The sequence below is a fragment of the Manacus candei genome, unplaced genomic scaffold (assembly GCF_025592945.1).
Source record: "Manacus candei isolate 608988 ecotype Guabito, Panama unplaced genomic scaffold, ASM2559294v1 h1tg000049l, whole genome shotgun sequence".
NCBI classification, from domain to species: Eukaryota; Metazoa; Chordata; class Aves; order Passeriformes; family Pipridae; genus Manacus; species Manacus candei.
Genome location: NW_026138097.1, coordinates 17,526,606 through 17,541,251, shown reverse-complemented (window position 1 = coordinate 17,541,251; position 14,646 = coordinate 17,526,606). Strand labels below are relative to the sequence as shown.

The window sequence follows — 14,646 nt, the reverse complement described above, 5'->3', positions numbered from 1 at the left end:
TTCAGTAAAATAGCATGACATACCCATGTACTAGTGCTGTAGTTCATGAAAGGCTCATATCTGCAAACAAGTTAGGTTTCTGTCAGTTCCACAGTTAGAGGACTATCTTGAAAGTTATAGGCTTCTTGGCAATAAAAGACTACTTTTCTAAATTAGGTACTGTTTTTACTATAGTAATTGCAAATAGTAGCTAGCTTTTAAAATAATTTTCCGGAAACATTAAATAATTTAGGGCATTTTCTAATGTGGCAAATACAGTTTGTTGTTCTGGAAACATACAAAATTAAACAGACTGTCAGTCACATTAAACTTTCCCTGATTATAAATGTTAAATTTCTGAATAGTTTTGGGGGCCAACACCTTTATTCAAATACATTTAATGTTGCCTCAGGCATGCTGTTGGTCCTCGTGGTTAGCAGGCATCACCCTTTTTCTTGTCATCCTGGATGCTTAATTCTAAATCCAAATTGTATATTTTTTTTCAAATCCAAGTTAAGTGCTTTGAAAAAATCAAGTAGTAAGTTTATTTAAAATAGCTTCACAATATCAACATAATTGAAACTGGTTTCTGCTATACATAGTTCACGGTTCAGTAGCCAAGCCTCTGAAATGTTTTGTATGTGAAGAACATTATATGTCATGTTTATTTGGAATGCTACATCCTAAAAATAAAAATATTGTGGTGTTCATTTGAATTTTCACTTTTAGTCTGTGCTGCCTCTAGTTCATTTCTTGGGATAAGGTAGTTGGTAGAGCTTGGCCATGCATTGGAGGTGTCAGGCAGTCACCCATAAGTACAGGAAGCCTAGAGCTATTCTGTAGATTTCTTAAATTAAAATTTTTGAACCAAGATGTGTCTGTACAGATAACGTTTTTTTCAATTCTTCTAGTAGCTTCTGCATGGAGACAGTGCTGAACTGCTCTGATGACCTGATGTGACCTCAGTGTTTTACTCTGTAGTACCTCTTCCCCCTCCTACCCATTCTGCCTTACCTGTTTATATTTTTAGTTTTCAGAAAGAGATTACTTGATTTTAGACTGAAGTTGGCGTTTAGGTAAGATTGAAAAGTGAAATTCTGTGGTGTGTGTTGGGCAGCTTGGTTTGTCAGGAGGCGTCCATCTAAGCTTGAAATTCCTGAGTAGACTGCACAGGGCAGGACAGTGCTCACTTGGTGTGTTGTAGAGCACAGTCTGCCTTTTCAAGAGCTGCAAACATACAAATAGTCATCTGCCATCCCACAAGGTATCCTGCAAGGCCGTAGTACTGCTTTGGTAACCGGATTTGCAGGGAGGAAAAAAATATTGTGACCATAAGGAGGAAAAAAAAAATGTTTTGACCGCACTGGAAATTGTGCTGGGATACTTGTAGTTAAATCAGGTATTAAATACTGCTATTGCAGCTGCAGTGCAACCAGAACCTAGAGGAAACTTAACAGTTAAAATCAGACTGTTTAAAAGAGTTACATGGCTTTGTGGATACCATTCATTAGTTTCTTTTTTAATGTGCACTACACAGCACTGATTAACGACTTGCAGTAGTTATGTGCAGCTTTTTTTTTCCAGCAGTTTCATATAGCAGATTAAAAACTTACAGAAGAGCTGCAGGAACTTAACTGACACAGTTCAGAACACTTTTTATGTGACTTGCTGTAATGTTTGGTATGATATATCTGAAGCTTGGAGATTAGCATTTCCAGTATTGATTCAGTTAAATGTTACAATAGGGTGTAATGTAACTGTAAAGAATATATATAAAAAAATTTTAAAAAACAGTGCCTTCCTTAGAAAAGAGCAGATTAAATACTTTTTTTCCATTTGTCCTCCTCTAAATTTACTATCAACATAGCAAATGAAATGTCCAGGAGCAGGCAAGTATCAGTATTCTGCAGCTGGGTATGAAAAATACTAATATCTTTAAATCACCAAGTCCTATTTGCTATTATTTTTTCAGGGAAGTTTTTATTAAAAAATAATCAGGAAAAAAAAGATGTTTCAGACTGGTTGACTATTACTGGCATAACCCGCCAAACAGAACAATAAATTGTAAAAAATATCTCATGCAATTGGATGCATTTTAAAATTTAAAATTTCAGACTCCCAGGCATCAGTTTTCCTAGTTCTACCAAGTCATGTTCAAGCCTCAAGACCAACAAATTTAGTACTCTCGTTTCAGAACGACTAAGGAACGTTGGTACCACCAGCAGCAGTTGCTTGCCCAGTTAAGCACTGACCCCCTACAGAGGCCAGAATACTCTCTGTTGTTCCCTAAATTGGTGGCTCTGTGCCTACTCAACATTCATTTCTGTTTCAGTCCCTCAGAGGTTAGGTTTCTAATAAGTCAGTCAACTCAGTCTTGAAACAGGACTGGTAGGTTGGTCAATATATTAAGAACCATTCAGCCTTCTTTGCTTTATTAAAAAAAAAAAAATTGAGTGACGGCTGTTGAACTGTAAAACTTCTTGTGGATGGCTTTTCGCTCCTCCAGACAAGAGCAGTAGCTTTTAATAGTCTTATCCGATTTTTATTTGACTGAATTTGCCTCAGAACTTTTTTCTTTTCTTTTGACCCTTCATAGCCTCTCATCCTCATTTCTGGCTTACTACCAGTAAGCAGAGGTACCTGCTGACATCACCTGCTTTTTCTAAACAGTTATGTGCATGTCTTCCCCTCCTCCCTTTTGCACGGCATGTAAGCTGAAGGACTTGTTCAGTGAGAGACAGCAGCAAGGTTACCTTTCCAGTTGTATGTCTCAAATGAGGTTCCAGTCTCACAAGAGTTAAAGTGCATCAAGCCAAGGCTGCCTGGGTTGAAGTTTCCTGTGTGTTTCAGTTGTCCTAGCTGAACTTCAGCTCATGCTTTGAACTCTTGTGTCTGCAGAAGGCTTAAAAATGTTTGAATTTCATATCATCTATCAAGTTACTGTAGAAGGATTGGAAACATTCGAAGACCTGTGTTAGCTAATGGCACAGAAAAAGCAGCCCGATGAGTTCAGTTTTACTGTGTGTGCAGCCTTTGCTCTATTTGTGCATGCAACTTTTTGTAGCCTGTCTGTGTTTTAGAATTACACATGTGGGATTGGAGTTCCTGCTCTTGCATGCTTATTCAGTCACTTTGGAAGTTTCGTAGTATAACACTGTCATATAAGTACTTGGGGGAAACATATCTCTGAGAACTATAAGTGGGACAACTGGTAGTACTACACTATCTGAATATCTCCTGAATGACTCCTGTATTGGCAAGCTAAAAGCTTGATTTCTGTTACTCCTCAGAACCACAAATCTTTTTTCCCTTCTGCTTTTCCCATAGTTCACAACAGTCATCCCTGCTACAGCTTTACACTGTTGCTAAAATTGCATGTAAATGTTGACTATCTGACACATTTCAGTTGTAAAAAAAAAAAATAAAATTAATAGGTGATATAAACTGGAGATTATTGGACAATTTAGTTAGGTGTTCTCCAGTAAAAAGTACAGTGGAGGGTCCAAAATTGGAAGATGTTATTTTAAAGCTTCTATCAGCCATTGTGATAGTTGATGGCTGAAATTGTCCTTCATTTTTATGTCTTAAGTCTTCCCATCCATTTTTCTTTAGAGCAGTACTGGGGCTTTGTTAGTGACAGCTAGAATTCCAGCAAGTCAGTCTTTGGTATACAGAATAGAGTGGGAGTGGAACGCATTTATGCTATAACAGAATAACAACATTTTCCTCAGAGAAATTGCATGGGCTTGTTGAGACTTTCTTTAACACATTTCTGTCAGAAGCTATGGAAAGGCATTGTGTTTGTGCTTCAATATGCTAAATAAGAGGTATTTTAGACTTAAGAATGTTATGTTTCACTTGATTAGCCTAATAGTTGCAACCTACAGTTATATGGTGCATTAGCTTTCAGTGCCATATAATAGGACTGGCAGCATGGAGTCCCAAAAACTGTAGTTGCGTGGGCTGCTGAACAGTTGTAGAGAAAGATGCACAAAAATTCTATTCTAGACAGAATTTTTTCATTTTGAAACGAATTTCACAACAAATTCACAGTTGGATGCCACTGCTTGTATTTCCAGTGAATTATACTCCAGAAGAGTAATACTTTGCTTCAACAAAGCCTGCCTCAAACAGTGCAGTGATATAAATCAGAAATTGGATATTTTTTAATTGTAATTTTTCAAAATATAGTACAGTTATTAACTATGCCTGCAGGTCCTGACACTCAGATATGTTTGGCTTTGTCTCCACATCCAAAAATTAAAATCCTTCACAAATAAGACAAAAAGAAGGGCTGGGGTGAAATCCCATTTTTACTTATGTTCTATTCATGGTAGAAAACTGACTCCCTGCAGCAATGGTTGTCACAAACCCACATATTTCATAGCATAGTTAGAACAAACCTGTTACACAGTGACCTACGATTTCCTGTCTAAATTTACTGATGGTCAGTTCATTTATATCTTCCATTCTTTCTTGTGCTGTATTGTTCTTTGGCTTAGACAGTGCTCCATTCTTTCCCTGTCTGGTTCCATTACCTGGCATTTTTGGAGTGCACTTGCATCTTCTTTCCATCTTTGGTTTGTTTTGCTTACCAAGACAAGGTCTTTCAGGTTAGTACATGCTGCAGCTAAGGCAGCTACAGTTTCATCCACATGGACTGTCTCTAAGCTGCTTAGCTTTGCACAATTTGTGCTGAATTATCTGCTCTTAAATCGCAAACCCTGTTTAAGAAACTGAGGAAATATGCGTGCTGGTGATGAGCCCCCTGATCGTACAGTCATGGTGTGACTGAATCTGCTATGAAAGGTCAGGAACACCTAATTAGTACTACTGGGATTGCAAGAAATAATCTCCTTTAAGCTCTCAGTTCACCCATTTGTCCTTGTGTGCAGTGCAAGGATGGAAGAAAAAATATGTCTGCTTATGCCCTTTCACTGAGGTTTAAGTTAATAATGTTATCATACAGCTGGGATAGGCTAGCAATATGCAATACTAACCTCCTCTCACTTTGTTTTCACCATAGGTTCTATCTCAATTCCATTTAGCCTGAGCTCATTCATTCTGAGCTCTTCAGTTAGAAAACTTAAGTAACCATTTCATCTTAGCTGTGCACCACCAGGCAATGGTGTTCAACCACTGGAGCCAATGTTGCTGACATTAGTATTTCATGCTTTCGGAAGTTGACGGGCCTTGGTTACGGCAACTTAGTGACTAACTCTTTAAGAAGTATGTTGTGGAAGGTTTCCCCAGACATAGTTGACAGGCAACTTTTAACACAGTCAAACATTGTTTAATTTAGGTTCTCACAGCAGCAGACAGAATTAGCAGCTCCTGTCCTGAGCCAAGTTGCATGAATGCATGAGAAGAGGCATGCTACCTTGGGATTTTAGGTGGGATGGGTGGGAAATGAGCATTCTTCCTCAGAACCACATCACCCTCTTACACAACCCACCCACTTCAGTCTTTTTCCATTCCAGCTTTTCACTCACCTCCTTGATAACACTTTTTCCCAACTCAGTCTGCTGGCTGCCTCTCTGCAGGAGACACGTGTGCCCTCTCTGACATAGCAGGCCACTCTCTGTATTTCCCTTATGGCTCCCCAGCATAGCAGGGTTTGAGTGAGATGCCTTACTGGGAAACAGTCAGTTGGGACAAAGAGATGCTGCTTAGTTCACAAATGAAATTGTGATTGACTAAGGAACATGCCATGGCAGTGCTCAGGGATTCGTACAGAAGGGACACAATCAAAATCTTAATCTTGTGTGGCATTTGTGCAAAAGTAAAATCACTGTTTCCACATGAAAGATCCTACTGTCACAACGTGAGGCTGGTAGGCAGCCAAAAGCTGAATACCGCATAGGTTTGCAGACCAAAAGCAACACTTTGCACACTGAGGTTAACTGAAAACCAGCTCCCGAATTCACCCTCTACCTCTTGATGTGATTTGCATACCACCGTTTGGTGTCTGGTCAAGTTGTATTTGCTTCTGGAATGTGATACAAATTTTGCCCTCTGTGACATGAAGCCTGCAGAGGATTTAAACTGTGGCAGAGTGAAGTAAAATAAGGATAACAGTAGCAGAGGAAAAAAGGAGTGTTGCATTTCCACATATACTTGTGATCTTTTGGTGTGATTCAAGTATTGGTGTGTAACATCCTTGCTTTGTTTTGCAAGGTTACAGGGCAGAGGAAAAAAGTCCATTTCATAAAAATTCTGGTATTGCTTTATTCCTCCCTCACTTTCTTGCAGTAAAAAGATAAAAAGAAATTTTAAGTTTTCAACCTGCTATACTTGTTGCTGGGTTAATTTAAATGGAAAAAAAATTATTGAGATTTTTCAAGGAAAAGAATAAAGATAGTGAGAAAAGGCACTAGAGATGTTTTGGAACGGATGGGGAAAGGCCTGAATTTTTCGTTACCTTTTTCGTTTATTTGCTCCTCTTCCAGAGTGAAAGTAGAACATTTATTCTAAAAAGGTCTTAATTCTTTTGTGTGTTCAGAGACCAAACTGCTTTTAGTGAGAGCAGTAAAGTTGTCTTTGACGTTTGCCTCTTCACTATGAGCTTTTGAAACAGACACTGCCTCGATACACAGACCTGGGTGCAGAGCTCAGCTACGCCCTGACTGCACATTGAAACAAGAGCCACTGTTCAACATTTCTCCCTGCACTTTCCCCCAAGCACCGTTGCTTCCAGATCCATAATGCCCTCCAGGAAGTACCATCCAAACTAGCTCCCAGGCTGCATCACATTGCATGTCAGAGATGCAAGTAATGAAAGTGTTTGTACCTCATGCAAGAGGGTCCTGTTGTCCTTGTGTCCTACTCTTATAAAATGTTTGTCCGTAATTGTCTAAGTAAGAAAGAAAAAGTGTCACCTTTTTAGATCTTGAGGCAAGTTGTAGGACCAATGGTTAAAAAAATGAGCATGACTGAGGTGGCAGTTGTGAGACAATACTCTGTTCTCCCACAGAATAACTCATTTTGACGATCTCTGGAAACTCCTTTTAAGCTGTTTTTCATAGCAGGATTAAGTTGCTGCATTGGTGTTATCTGAGGAAAGGTGGAGCAAGTAAGATGAACTGATTAAAGGTTCACTTTGTAATTTTTGTAGCAGCAGACTTAATCACACTGTGATCTCTGAGCTGTGTGGTCTCAACAGTCTGTGTCCATGATTCTGATATTTTACTGCCGATTGAATATATTGAAGGGAGTGATGGAGTCATTGCACTTTCTCTGATTCATGCTAGAGTAATCCAAATCAGAAGTTGAGGTCATGTGGATTACTGTCCCTTTCTCATTGCTTTGTTTGCACTTCCAGCATTTATACGTACTTTAATGAGTTTAATACTTTCTAATTTTCCTTTACCTACAAAGTGAAGTAGCCAGAAAAACAAATGAGGCAACTTCAGACTTTTTCCTACTCTAGAACTTAGACAACTGACAGGTCTGGAAAGTTACTCCAGAATTACAGCGGCATAGAGCGATTAAGAGCCTGTCCTAACTAAAGCACACCCTGCTAGATGTTGTTCTGTTTGGAATTTACTTTTCAGTATAAATTGATAAGCATTTCGTATGCTTGGCAAATAAAATGCTTATTTGACTTCTCCACACTCCCCAAAAGGAAATTTCTACTAAGGCATGACATATCCTATAAACTGCCATGAGTAATATCTTCTGAACCACTTTCAGAGAAACAAGAGTCTTTGCTATTTCTGTCTATAATCATAATTTACAGATAGAGAAGGTGATAAAGTAGTGAGATCTTACTGAAGACTGTTATACAAACAAAATCTCTTGTCTTTTCTGTTCTTTAGAATTTACTAATCTGTCACATGGTATATGTATTCTAGTAACACATAAAACAAATAAAAACAAAAAAATATTTTTTAATAATGCTAAGTTTTTATTAAATTGCAATTTCGGTGAACTTCAGTTGCCAGAGAAGAATACTGAAACAGGAACCTACTGGGTTTTTTAACCTTTTACTGTAAGGAAATGTGCCTTTCTCCATTTGATTTGAAAAAGGAAATAGACTGGTGGTGTGGCTATGGAACTTTCTCTTTCTGCCTCTGATTGCAAAAGTGGTAGTAAAAAAATGAAAATAAAAAGTACAGTATTGAACAGTAGACTGTTATGGTGTTGTTGAGACAACAGAATGAAAGTAATCAATTCTTTTGTTTGTTTTGTTTCAGGTGTCAGAAACTATTTGAAAGAAGCATTAGTGAATATCATTGCTGTGCATGCAGAGGTGAGGAAAAACTTCAGATTGTTTCATGCTTACATTAATTTGATTTCAACATACTTTTCATGGTAAATGCTGACTTTCACCAGGGTTTTTCACCCTTCTATTGGAGTGTCTTCATTATATGTAAAAGTGTTTTGGATTAGGTTTAGCTAAACAATGCAACTGCTAACTTTTTTACGAGCAGGAGGAGATGAGCAGTTCCTGTTTATCCTCACTAACACTCCATTACACCTTTTTGTTTCCATTACCTGATAAAGAGGAAAGCCAAATTCTGGAACTAATTCTTCCCTTTTCGTGCAGATAATATATAGATATATAGATAGTTATGATGCTCACTTTCTCTGATTAACTTTATTTTCCACAACATATGTGAATGAACTTACATTTCACCTTGAAAGAAACGTTCAACACATGCCACTCAGAGTGAAAAGCCAATATATGTCAGTCTTGTACATATGATGAAAATAAGAAACCTAAAACCAGAAAGTTTTATAGTGTCTGTACAGCTCAAATAGTGTTTGAAATACTTAGGTAGGTAACGGCTTAGGATAGGGAATGCATATTAAAATATTATTTTTAATATAATAAGCTTGGAGGAGCTGCAGTTATTTAGCCTTCTGTGATAATATGCAGGTATTTTCTATGGTCCTTTAAGTTAGAGCCTGTGTTTTACATACTCCTTCCTTCTAATCACCAGGAGTGTTACCAGATTACTGTTGCTCCTGGTAAAACCATTGGTAGTAATATCACTCTTGCCTTTTAAAAGGTATAGCTGCCCTACCTTTTCTGTGTGATTAAAATCTGATGAGATTCATTTGAGGCTTTTGCTTATTTTATTTCTTCCTAAATTACAAGGATTTAAATAAATTAAAATATTTTCAGAAACTTCAAATATGACACAGTATTTTTGATACAATTTCATTGTTAAATATAGCAGAAGCACTTTCACAGAAGTATCTCTGCTTTTACAAAATGCTTCCAAATGAAAGAATAAGCAACACCAAAAATATATTTCAACATGACACTCATTTTTGATGTTGTTTTTCAATGTAGTGGAAATTAATTAAAATGAAAATTAGAGGTTTTGTTTAAAAAAATTCAAAGGCATTAGTGATTTATTGAGCTAATCTTGTAAACGTACATACTTGTTAAAATGCTGCAGCAGAAGAGTGCACTGCCTTGCTCTCTTCATTGAGACTGATAGTGATTCTGGCCCAAATAGAATTGCTTCATAGATTTCTAGATGTGAAATATTACAGAAATACGAAAACATGTGTCAAGATGAAACTCCCATTTCCACTGGTGAAAATCTGTAAGCTAGGTCAGGTTTAAGTTTAGTTAGTAAGGCTACAAGTTTCTGTAGTTTGAAACAGCAAAAATTAACCATCAGATGAACAGTGCGGGTGGACTGAAGCAGAAAGAAAATTGTTTCTTTACTTTTGAATTTAAATTTAGCTGAAATCAAAATAAGGGCTCCTTAGTGCAAATTTGTGATGATTCACCCATGCTGAGAATTATTTTTCCTGGATTCTGTAAAGTAACTTCAAGAGTGCTCATTGGGGACGTAAATATTATCTTCTCAGTAGATCTTTGGGCACATTCCTGGTCAGTTTGTGTTGAATTGCTCAGCAATATTTGGTGCTGAATAAGATAACCCCCTTCCAGATCATTACTGGTTGTTTTTTTTTTCTTACTGTACAGCTAAGTATGTCACTTATGTAACTGTTTTGATCCAAAAAAGTGAAAACAACCTGTGTGTTGGAATTAGCACTGGTAACACCTGATAGGTGACATATATTTGGTCTTTGTACTTGGCCTATGGTACAGACCTGCCTTTTGGAACAGACAACCTTATGGGATCCAATCCCTGATACATTATCGAATCCCTAAAAACTGAGTAGGAATCTTGCTTTCTTTTTTTTTTCCCATTAATTTATTTTTACACACCTGTATTAATATCTTCTGTCAATTACATTTCCTTGTCAGACATGAGATCTAGACTTTGCATAAAGCAAAGGTATTTTAGTAACAAAATCATTCTACTGCTTAATTCTTTTGACCACTTTAAAGCAAAAATCAGGAAAGTGTTTCAAAACTTCATGCAGTTCATTTTCCTTCTTGCACTCATCTTCAACTCCTTGTGTCATCTCCTCTCCCAGCCCTGTGAAGTTTTAGTGCAGTTTTGTCTTCACCTTTTAGTTTTGATGGAAGTTTGGTCTGTCTAACTTATAATCTCACTTCCTCCTATATTCCAGCCCCTTGGCCTGCATTTTCCTCAATTCTGTGCAGAAAAATCATACCGTTTTTTTTTCATTCACCAACAATTTCTCGCTTCCTTAAAGTTCCCTTAAAGAAAGAATGGTTTCTTCATGCTTTCCATCAGATGTAGATTTAATATTTACTTCTGTGTTGCAGTTGCTATTCTGAACCTTAAGTGGAGGCTCCAAGTACCACTTAAAAAAGTTGTACAAATAAGCAGTTAGAAAGATGGTCTTGATCTGTGGGAAAACCAGTAAGGTATACCATTTTTGTCAGGGATCCAATAAATGGTGACAGTGGCAGAATCTAGATAAAAATCCATTGACACCATCATACTCTTAAAGCCTTTAAAATGCTTTTGTCTTCTGCAGAGCATGAAGACATTTGAGAGACATTGTCAAAAATAAAGGAGTCTAGAAGAAAGAGCAAAATATATGGGTAAAAGTGGCTGAATGTGTAATTGTGTCAGCCAGTCACACAGCCCTGAATTAAAGGTGCTATTTACAAGACAACAGTCTATGTACAACCATCCTGACTACCTGCATCCATCAGCCAAAAGCACATATTTTGAAGTCTAGCCACTTTTTGGCATTGCAAGAAGGTGGTTGTTATCACATATCACAGAGCTAACTTTGCTATTAACAGAAGGGATTAGTCAAAGTGCAGGGCAAGAATCAGACGACATCCTTCATATTCCAGTTGCTTTTGAATTTTTTTTGTCCGTTGATAAAAATGGAGGTGTCCTTTCAGTCAAAGTGTTTAATGTTTATTATTGAAATGTTACTATAGAAAATATTTCTGTTAATGTATTGTGCTTACAGTTCTTCTTTCTTAATAATTAGGTGTTTACCATTTCCAAAGACTTAGTTCCTCGAGTAATGTCAAGGGTTGTAGAAGCAGTCTCTGAGGAACTGAGCCGACTGATGCAGTGTGTTTCATCCTTCAGCAAAAATGGAGCTTTACAGGTACCTGAATACTTTGTACTGTCAAACATCTGAATCTAGAAAACTGAGAATAACAGACAGAGGTATCATCTGTGTATTTGTTTGATTTATTGTAGCAGTGAAAGCAAGGAGATAAAAAGGATTAGTATACAACCTCTTTCAGATTTATGGATAAATACCCTTTGGGATACTGGTTCTTGTGTTTGGTTTTATTTCAGTGTTGTCTTTGTGTCAGACAGCACAAAAGGCTTACCTGTTTCCTATGAGATAAAAAGTATCATAATGATATCTGTTTGAAATGTCATTAAATACTGTCTTTGGCCTGACATAAAAAAATTACTTTAAAAGAAAAAATAATTTTGTGATATTTTGAGGTTTAAAAGTCTTGAAAATATGTAGTAGGATTTTGTGAGTCTTTGCAGAACTAGTCACTTGTCTGTTACACTATTTCTATATTAGGAGTAGCATGGGTAGAACTGATTCTCTTACTCTGCTTTCTTCATTTACAACTGGATTGGTAGATGTACTTGCTATTGGATAGATTTTAAGGAACCCTAAGAAAAAAAACTCTTTTAGAAAAGTCTCTTTGAGTCAGTGATTGCTATGACTGTAACAGAAGAAGAGCAAACTCCCTGTTTTCATTGCACATGGCAGCATTCTTGCATTATGATAGGAAAATAATTAATCAGTTGCAGGCCTCATTTTCCAGTTGCTGGTAGTAATGGCACTGGACAGAGAATTAATGTAGTAAGATCACAGCCAAATAAGATTGACTCCCTATTTAAAACCAAATCAGTGAATAGCAACAAAGATACCCATATATCCCTTCTGTTTGACTAAACAACCTACTGTATGGACTTGTTGCCTAAACCCATAATTGAAAGGATTTTCTCTCCTTACTGTAAATTGGTCACTCATGGTCATTTTCTGTTCCTCTAAACATAGAAAATCCTATCTGGCAGGCAGCAGCAGTGTGAGAGTGATCTGAGCCTCATCAGGCTGATGAAAAAATACTTATTCAGGTCTCACTCTGTACTCCCACATCCCATGGCCAACAGTTTTGCAGGGTTCGCCCTTCCACCAGGTTTATTTAGGCTGTGGTACTTGAGAATGTGGCACTTCCCTGTGGTACTGCTATCTCCTAAAATGTAGAAAAGACTCCAGAATCTTATGTGTAGGAAAGCCCAAAAATCTTGAGCTTGGAGCAGTATACAAAAAGAGGTGAAATATTCTGTGGTGAGAAAAGCACTTCTTATGAGTATAAAATTGGTGGGTGGCTATGTCGTATTTTGTTCTGGCTCTAAAAAAGCATAAATCTTAGCTGGCTTCCTACTTGGGGGAGAGATGAGGGAAATACCTAGAAAGCCAAAGCCTTTCATTAGAACTGGAATTAGATGTCTGTGTTGCGTTTTTGAAAGTTTTGTTTTGGCAGATTAATGTCATATTAGTTGTGTCTAAGTGCAGATCAGTTACTGTAATGTCTAACTGGATTAAACTTTATGATGAACAAGAACAGAATGTGAATTTTGATGAAGTTCACTTTATATTTTTAATGAAATTGCTTAATGATCATTTGCAGAATGTTTCTACTTCATTTAAAAGTTGTGATGATAATGATTGCTTTTCAAAGACTAAAGGATATATGAAATTTGTTTAATATTGGAGTTTGTTCTCCACCATCAATACCTAGACACAGTAACAGTGCAGGGGTAAAATCCTCAAGCTTTTGTGCACACCAGGTGACAGACGAGAAACAGAGTACAATCATTCTACTTCCTCATCTGGTGGAAAAAAATAAATTCAACAGAAGAACCAAGAATAAAATGTGTATTGACAGGGTTTTGTACTCTTGTGTTTCCTTCCTCCCTGGCCAAGCAGTTCTGTGAGAAGTTAAGCTCACGGTATTTAATTACCACCAAAAAAAAAAATTAAGGTTGCATCCTTCTATCTCTCTATCACAGTACAGAAAAGATGGAACAGAACTGAAGATTTATTACTGTTACTGGGAGACAAACCAGTGTTTTAGACTGCTACGTAGTGACCATGCAAACAGTTTGACTTGAATCAAAAGTATGACATTGTTTCTTTATAGCAGTCTCCTGACATAGCAGTGTGGCAACGAAAAATACAGGAAATAAGCTGTTAAAAGCCAAGGCTGCTTGCAACTCCAGCGTGCAATAGTATTTGCCTCTCAAAAATGTGGGATACTAGTATACACTTGATGAAAGGACATTATGTCATCTTTTGAATATTTGTATTTCTCTCTTTAGGCGAAACTTGAAATCTGTGCATTGAGAGATACCGTGGCCATATACCTAACACCTGAAAGCAAGTAAGATGTGCTGTAATGTCTTTTTTCCATACATAATTGAATCCTTGGTAAACATGCAAAACCACATAAATTATGAATTTTACTTCAAATAGAATATGTGATCTAGGCAAATATATGAAAAACAGATGACTAGCAAGGTTTTATCAGTTCAAAGAAAATATTAGATTTTTGTTGTTTTTTACTTGAATTTTTAGACAGTATTTGCCACTCAAAAAAGAAAAAGTAAAACTTCTTAACAGCAATACAGCTGCTGAAGATAATTATGCTAAAGCAAGACAGAAGCAGATGTTGCTGAGTTTTATCCATTATTTCACAGCAATCTCATAAACCATACAACAAATAACCTGCTAGATACATCAGAGAGGTTACAGAACCAGACACTGGCAGATACCCCTTATAGGGATATGGAGAATTAGGGCTCTCCATGAGCTTATATAATACCCTACTCCTTCTCCACACACCTAATCAGGGAAAGAAAATTCAACTTCAAACTGTCTCTTAGAATCAAAGCCTTCAAAAGGCTTTCAACCTATTTATCATATCTCATTGAGGTGCAAGACCAAAGATGAATAGTGTGGGACATTAATATAAAGGGAGAATGAAAAGCATGAGCAGCATCAGTAACTGATGCAGTCAAGGCATGTAAAAACAGGCTAAGATAGCTGTCAGAAGTTTTGATTGATCAAAATTTCTGGGTGATTATGTTGGGAATTGGATATGGACAGATCCACTCATTATTTTATTTACCTACACTTCTTTTAGGATTAGCATTATATGTCTCTGCAGATGGAAATTTAGTCATCTTACCTAATCAACAGTTTGTAGGAGACATTGCAGGGCTTGAGGGCCTAAGGTGTCTTCCTAGTGTCACAGATAGTGTCCTA

General features: G+C 37.0%; 1 protein-coding gene across 4 annotated transcripts in view; it reads left to right on the top strand.

Moving 5' to 3' along the window:
* The window catches only part of EXOC2 (exocyst complex component 2), a 124,923-nt gene that overhangs the window by 105,453 nt on the left and 4,824 nt on the right, over window positions 1-14,646 (top strand). For all 4 annotated transcript variants that reach the window (XM_051799511.1, XM_051799508.1, XM_051799509.1 and 1 more), the window contains 3 exons: window positions 8,175-8,230; window positions 11,329-11,451; window positions 13,701-13,762. In XM_051799511.1, coding sequence (XP_051655471.1) covers window positions 8,175-8,230; window positions 11,329-11,451; window positions 13,701-13,762 — 241 coding nt within the window. The remainder of the gene's footprint in view (window positions 1-8,174; window positions 8,231-11,328; window positions 11,452-13,700; window positions 13,763-14,646) is intronic.